Below are 8,059 nucleotides of genomic sequence, written 5' to 3' on the forward strand. Positions count from 1 at the left end.
ACAATCAACGATCAATTGGCACATGTTCATTTCTTTATTCATAAGTAATGTATTGTAGAAGTTATTTATGTAGTTTACTCTAAAGTGATGTGTTATCACATTTTTATTGGTTCCAACATCCATTATAAGAAAGATTCTGACTTTTAATCCATTATATAGTCATTCCTAGTATTAAGAGTTTCATTAAGATGCTTGGTATCAATAAACCGAAACCGACCCTAGTAAACTGGAAAAAAACCGAGAAGTCAAGTAACCAAAGCCACGACTTGGGTTTGGGTTCGGTTCTAATTCTTTAAAAACCAATTATATCGGTTTTGTTTCGCTTTTAGGTCAAAACCGAACCAAATCGACCGATACACGCCTCTATTTGTGAGTATGATTATGTTAATTCCACTCATCGAATGTGAATGTGTCACCATCCCAATTTTGATGTGTTTCTAGTTGTTCTGCTTGTCTGAACATGAAAAATTCTCCTTTCATTGGCCCTTTGTTCTTTGTTTTGGTCGGTGCGATGCTTTTTAGTTGCTTGGAGCACAGACCTCGTATGAATCTACTCAACTGCCCTGATTCTATCTTCATCTCGATCTCTCTCCTTAACATGGTAATTGATATTCATGGATACTTCTTATAAATGGTGAATTATCCTACCTTAGTATGAGATAAGGATTGACACTTGTGTTCTTGTCTCCCTGCAAGTTGTTGTTGGCGACTTGTTGTGGTCATTGTGTTTGCTGGTTGCCGAATATGGTTGGCAGTATGTAAGCTTGTGGGCTTGACTGAAGCCAATATGCTTGATATTGCGCATACGATAGTGATGGTGGAATTATTACATAAAGTTGTATGTTTTGCTACATGGATATATTTGTTGTTGCCAAATTTTATTGTAAGAGGGGTGGTAATACTTGCATAGTCAACTCGTTATGCTTGGAGGCTAACTTCGAGTGTTGCTTTTCTGTTTACTAATCTTATGTTGAAACTGCTTGTTGTTTTGAACGTATCGGAATTTGATTTTCTTGCCTTCTTTTTCTCCATTAAAGGTTACTTATTTGTTCTATTATCGTTGTTTGTTTCTTTCGCTAGGAGGGTGTCTACGGTCGGCTAAGTTGGTGTGGTTTGCAGTATGCTCGACGAAGGGTTTGTTTGTGGTGTGAAAGCTGCTATTATGTTTATTGGGCTAAAAGGTGAATCAAGTGTGGTTCGTGAAGGTTTGTGTTTATCATGCATGATGGTTTCGGATGGCGCCAACAATACTACATGGCTCCTTATTCGGTTGACAAATAGAAATGGAGCTTTCTCATGAAATCCCGGTAAGTAGTCATGCTTGCAAAATAGAAAGACTCTTGGTTAAAAATATTATTCGGGAAGGCCCAAATAATGCCTTCTGATGCCGAAGTAAGTACTTAGGTGTTGTTTGGTTCGCAGAATGTTGCTGAAAGAATTTGAAATGGAATTGGAATTGGAAAAGGAATCTGTAAGGAATTTGAATCCAATTCCATATGCTGTTTGGTTGGAAGGAAATGGGATTGGAATTAATTCTAGATTTCGTTTGGTTCGTAGGAAATGGAATTAGAATTCATGTAAAATCATATAATTAACATTTTCTTGTTTTGCTTAATTGTATCTTGTTTTCTAACTTATATGTAAAGATACATTATGAAAATTATAAAAACAGTAAATTTCGGCGGCGATGGTGGTGGTGGCATTGATTGTGGTGGCAGAAGTGGTGGTGATGGTGGCAGTGGCAGCTGGTGGCGAAAGCGACGACGGTGATGGTGCTGGTGGTGGCAGTGGCGGTGGAGGTAGCATTGGTAGTGGTGGTGGTGGTGGTGGCGGCGGTGGTGGTGGGTGATGGCATTGGTAGTGGTGGTAGGTAATGGTAATGGTGGTGGTGGCGGCGATGACGGTGGTAACGACGACGATGGTAGTGGTGGTGGTGTTGGAGGCAGTGACAGTAGGTGGTGGTGGCGACGGTGATGGTGGGTGGTGGTGGCGACAGCGATGGTGGTGGGTGGTGGTCATGGTGGTGATAGTGGTGGTCGGTGGCGGCGACAAGGTCGGTAGTGGCAACGGAGGTGATGGTAGTGGCTGTGACGGTAGCAGTGGTGGTGGTGGTCGGTGGGGCAGCAACGGTGGTGGCGATGGTGGTGGTGGTGGCGACGGTGGTGGTGGCGGTGGTGGTAGTGGTGGTGGGTTTTGTTGATAAGTACAAGATGCATTTTTGTAATCTTCCACTTTCCTTCATTAGAAGGAATGTTTTCCATCCAACTTTGGAAGGAATTCACTTTCCTCCATATGGTGGAAAGTTTATTTCATTTAGGAATCATTTTCCCTCCTCTAAGTCCAACCAAACGCATGAATCCGAGGGAATTGGAATCTTTTTCTTTCGAATTCCATTCCTTTCCTGCCAACCAAACGTACCCTTAGGATCATAATGCTTGAATTCATAGGAATAAATTGTCGTGTTAATTTATTAGACTGGAGGGTATGGGAGAGATGTTTCCCTCACATTTTGAGGGTCACACCATCCTTTCCCTCACTTTTCTTTTCCCTCACCTAAAACCCAAGGAATTGATGGGAAGCTCCTCTCACTATTTTTTTATTATTATTTTTTTTAAATATATTTCATACATATATTATACTTATTTTGTAGGGAATTAAAACCATGAATTTTAATATATATTTTATATTTTTTTAGTAGGTATATAATTTTATAATATTAAAAAAGATTAAAAAAAATGTCCAGTAGCATGAAGAAAGAAAGTACGACACCCTCCCCCCACCTCTTTCCTGCGGGGTGTTTCCTTCGCCTAAAGGATGATGTTCCTGAGAGAACATTCTCTCACCCCTTTCCCGCTATGATACCGTCTAGCCTTACGTACCTTTTCTACTTGGGCCGAGTGGAGTATTTAAGCGAACATTAGAGACCTTTGGTTATTTTCTGTGTCCGGGTATTGCCATTGTCTTTTTGGCTATAAGGGTAGTAGTATATTATAGAATAATATAGGATAATTCTTTTCCCTAATTTTCGGGATGCTGCTTTAGCTTTAGTATTGGGAAAATATATGCCGGACTTCTTTGTATCTTATCCAGCCTTCCTGGCATGATCTGGTCATTGCAACTTTATGGGTCGGATAAATATATGCATACCGACCCGGGGGTTACATATGGGTTAACACCCTCCACTATTAATGTAGAACATCTAGTTTGAGCTTCAGAACTACAAAGTAGAAGTTCAACTTGAAGTTTCATTGGTTCTCAAAATCTATATATACTTGAAACTGATATAGAACTCAGTAAAAATAGAGATCAATTGATTTGGTAAAAAAGAAGGAAAACACCCAATCGCTTCTGTGGACAATACTTTGTCACATTAAATGGCACCTCACTGAAAGTTGACTATGTAAACTAGTTAAACTTGGGAACCAATTTTATAAGCAAATAATGACTTAAATAAAAAAAATAAAAAGAATCGTCAATGACTTTCATGCAAAAATAAAATAAAATAATAAGTAATGTCTTTTTTGGTATGATGCTCAAATATATTGGTTTTGTGTAATTGGCCTTTCAACTATTTAAAACCCATTTAGTTTGTATAATCTAACTTGTGTGTAACGTCGGTTTTAAGTTTGTGCATTATGGTAAAAGTTTATTAATCTTATATGTACAAAAGGTTATTTTCAAATGAAATTTCCTGCAAAAGGAATTAGTTTTGTGATGTTACTATTACATGGGATCATTTCTATATTTTTGTTTAAACTACTACACATACAGTATTTTTATAGTTTTACTATAACAACATATTGATTTAGTAGTGTTGATAGCAACTTTTTGCTATAAAATTTAGAAATAGAAGAAACAACCACAACATATTTCAGTAAAATGTATCGCATTCGCTTACAAACTAATACTACTTATTTCTTTTTTTTTCTTTCTCACTTTAATTGATGCTACAATTCTCAGAAACATAAATTACAAATTTATTACTACATTTCACTCTCCCCATTATCACATAACAAATAAGTAACCCAACCAACCTCTCACCTTGAAACCCCATAACCACATCTTTTTACAACTCATCACCAAGAATAGTTGACATCAACATTCCTTGCACAAATTCCGATCTTCTGCTCCTTTCTTCCTTATCTTCAATCGACAATGGAGGTGATTGAGCTTTTCTGCAAATACATTTTCATCTTCCATTAATACCCATCATAAATAAACAGTGTGTTGTTCATAGTACACACTTCAATAACATAGCTTTAAAGTTATTAGAAGTAATCTTTGCATGATCTATAAAAGTTTGTTTGTTGTGTAATCGAGTAAATATCGAAAAGTAAATGGCCTATTAAACAGTTGAAAGTAGAAAATGCTAGAATTGGTTATAGTTTTCAAAGTATGATGTCTTAATAAGGAAAAGGTTGGAAGTACAATGTTGTATTTGAAAGAAATGATACGGAAGGGTAAAATGGTCATTTTTATCATTTGGCAAAGCATTTCAGAGGTTCCAACCAAACATGTGAAAAACTCGGATCTTAAAAATTCAGACCCTCTTAGAAATTCAGACCTCTTAAAAATTCAGATCCTGCAACCCTATTTGCCCTATTGAGTAAATATATACAAACATATCTTTAGTGATAAAAAATATAATTTTTTTATGATCCCATTTGTGATTATGTTCCCATCATTCATCCCTTCATAAAAAAACCTCATCCTCAAGTTCTCTACATGGATAAGAATATGCTTCCAAGATTGTATTATGTGTTCACAATAACAAATAGGATAATGATATATATAATAAGACCAAAAGGCATTGAGTATCAAGATTCAAGAATCATACCTTTCAGATACTTTTTCAGTTGTGCTTTTGGTTACAGAAACTGATTCAGCTGTTGAATTAGATTGAGTGCTTCCAAGATCATCAACAATTGGCAAAATAAATGATGACAACAAAGGGTCAGGTGCTGCATTTGCTGATGGAACTATATAAGAGGAACCTCCAAATAAAGACTGCAAATTTCCTTCTCTTAGTTCCCTCCTTAACAATGAAAGTGTTGATACAGAACTACCTTTGCGACACTTTCTCTTTTGTTGCATGTAAGTTTTGGTTAAGGATTTCACAGTTTAACTTCATCATCAAAAACATAGAAACATATATAAAAAAAGAATTACAATAAAACAAGTTCTATTTTGTAGAAATATCATATTAAAAAAAGGATATCTTGAATATGTTTCCATGTTGTAAGGTTATATGTGCTACCATGTCTACCCCCACCCTCACAGCACAAATCGGACACACCTGCAATATCAAAAACTGGAACAAGTTAGAGAAAGCCTAACGATCTTTCTTAATTCTTATTCAACTCCCAAATCAGAATCCAAAAGGCATATGCTTGTGATAATGATCAGGGTATTTCAGATTCTGAATCCCCTGATAGATAGATACTAAATATCATCAAGCATTAAAAAAGAAGACAGAAGGTGGAAAAGAATTGAACTTTGAAAAAGGGGATTAACGAAAATTAGGGCAAAAGTATAACAATCGATACCCCATTCTTGGCCTCAACGTGATGCTCGTCATCAATATGACAACACAAACCCACTACATCGAAATAACCAGTGCAAAAGGGGCATGGAAATTCTTCCCTGATATCATCATCCACCTCGATGTCCTCGAACCCCATAAACATATCTGCGTCAAATTCATACAAATCCAATCACCCTATGGTCTCATACAAATAAATTACAAATAATCACAAGAAACCCTGAATTAAATCTTGATGTTTACCAGACGATCGGGATTGAAGAGCATATTGGTATCGCTTGGATGTAGAAGATAGACGAGCAGCCCAAGAGTCAGCGTCCATGATTGACAGTGGAAGATGTTGAATCGAAATTGAGCTAGGGTTTACGGATGGATTTGAGGGGAAATTGAAATCGCAGATGAAGCTTAGGAATTGGGGATGCGTCGGGGAATAATGGATGGGGACGAGAGCGATTAGGGGTGGTTTGGTTGGTTTTGATTTTAGAGGATGCTGCTTTGCTTTGCTTTGCTTTTTACAGGTGATTTCACCCGAAAAGGAAGAGTGAAGTCGGCTACTACACATCTTTTATATCTCCACTTATTTATTTATTAGTATTTTTTTTTAATCCAAATTGAATACACATAAAATAACATTTTTTTTTTTAACTTTTTACTTACCCTAATTCTTTTGATACAAAAAATTAACATGTCTTAAAACAAACTTGTATTTTTATTTTTAGTCACTGATGCCCCCCACCAATATTTTGGCACCTTCACCTTCATAGGGAGAGATAGGTGGGGAACGGGCTACCCTTTTTAAATTTGCCTGTATTTTTTTAATCAGTAAGTTTTATATACCTAGAAGAAACAAATGAGCCTTACACTATTATGAGATATCACTAAATGTATAGTTTTTTATTGGTGAAAAATAAGCTTAAGAATAAGGGCAAGTTCAATAGCATGCCGTTTCATGTTGCATTATTTTATGCTAGGGTGAGTGGCTCGGTATTGGCATCAGGTCTAAATGTTTGAAATTATAGTGGTAAATATAAGTTGCTAGTTTCCCAGCCATTAACCCATATATGTGGGCGAAGAAACATTTAATAAGTTTATAATGTTTTTCTTTTGATAGGCATGTATAGGTTTTACATGGATCAATAGATGGGTCAAGTCCACACGTTTGCCTAACCTTAGTTAATGCCATAAATATGTGAAATGACGAACTTAGTGTCATGTATCTCGTCAGAAACTTCCCCTTCTAGGCTTTTAGCAACTATAAATGCAGCCCTCAGCCCTCCTAGTCTCATATCCTTGCATTACTGAATTCTCTCTCTCTCTCTCTCTCTCTCTATATATATATATATATATATATATATATATATATATATATATATATATAGTTTCTTCCATTTTTTCGAGTAATCATTTTGTGTTTATTCTTTCTTCCATAATTGTTGGAACGAAGAATAAACTGCCTTAAATCATGGGTGTTTACACTGAAGCTTACAGCCTTGGAGTGACGTAAAAACCTTTAAGGACAGAAATTTTCCGTACAATCATTGACGGGTCGAAGACCTACAACTACGAGGTTGGTTTTACTTTATTGTTATGTCTTTTAATTTCATCCGATAACAGAACATTATGCTTCTATCCCTTCCTTATAATCAGATCTAATTGTGAAAGATCGATATGGTTTCTGGACAAAACTCAATATTTGTATTAATAATAATTGGATTTATTATTCACAACTAATCGAGCTAAATATTATTTGTCAGTTTCCTTGTGTATCTATTGGATTTGATATTAACACTAAGTCACTTGAAAAAACATTGCCTCGTGAACTTGGCATGCTGAGCTCGACACCCAAACTCAATAATCCTTTGCATAACGTCTCTCTCTTTTTTTTTTAATCAAAACGTTATTTGTTATTTGCCCTATAATTGAAATTTTTTACCAAAATATGTACCACAACTATATCAATTTCCTATACACTCTCAAACCTTCGATATTCATTTTACTTCTCGCAAACCATCAATACTCAACTTTGAAAATGGTTTCCTTAAACTCTCCAAACAACCAAAAAAACTCCAAATAGAAACAACATAAACCCTTCATAATTCTACCAACCTAAAGCCCAATCCCAAATCGGTTCCCAATCCAATTCGCAACCCGAACCCAAACCTCAAGCCGACCCCAAGAATAAAGGAAATGCCTTAAACATACCTGATATGAACCGATAAAACCTGTAAATATAGTTCATGTAATTCGAGAAATAGGGAGGTCTCCAAAACTGAGTTCAAGACTCAATACTCTTATTGATTATAATCATAAAACGATCCTAAGGTCTTATTTAGGGATGAACATGGGTCGGTTTGGGTCGGTTTTTGGCTAAAACCAAACCAAACCGTAGAAAGTCGGTTTTTCGATTTTTAAACCCATATAGGTTTGGTTTTTGCATGGTTCGGTTTTTCGGTTTTCCGGGTTGGGTTTATGGGTTTTCGGTTTTAAACCGTGGGTTTATGAGCTCCTATTTTTTTT

At 36.1% G+C, this 8,059-nt stretch overlaps 1 protein-coding gene across 1 annotated transcript; it reads right to left on the minus strand.

The window, feature by feature from the left end:
* Positions 1 to 3,847: 3,847 nt before the first annotated feature.
* LOC145061952 (protein DEHYDRATION-INDUCED 19 homolog 3-like) lies at positions 3,848 to 6,089 on the minus strand. Its single transcript, XM_079009551.1, has 5 exons — positions 5,786 to 6,089; positions 5,547 to 5,689; positions 5,217 to 5,296; positions 4,838 to 5,092; positions 3,848 to 4,175 (listed from the first exon to the last, which is right to left on the minus strand). Exons 1-5 carry the CDS (start codon positions 5,862 to 5,864, stop codon positions 4,067 to 4,069), a joined length of 666 nt encoding a protein of 221 aa, XP_078865677.1. The 5' UTR covers positions 5,865 to 6,089; the 3' UTR covers positions 3,848 to 4,066.
* Positions 6,090 to 8,059: the final 1,970 nt, after the last annotated feature.

This window comes from Lactuca serriola, chromosome 7, assembly GCF_051521515.1.
Source record: "Lactuca serriola cultivar US96UC23 chromosome 7, Lser_US96UC23_V15, whole genome shotgun sequence".
Lineage (NCBI taxonomy): Eukaryota > Viridiplantae > Streptophyta > Magnoliopsida > Asterales > Asteraceae > Lactuca > Lactuca serriola.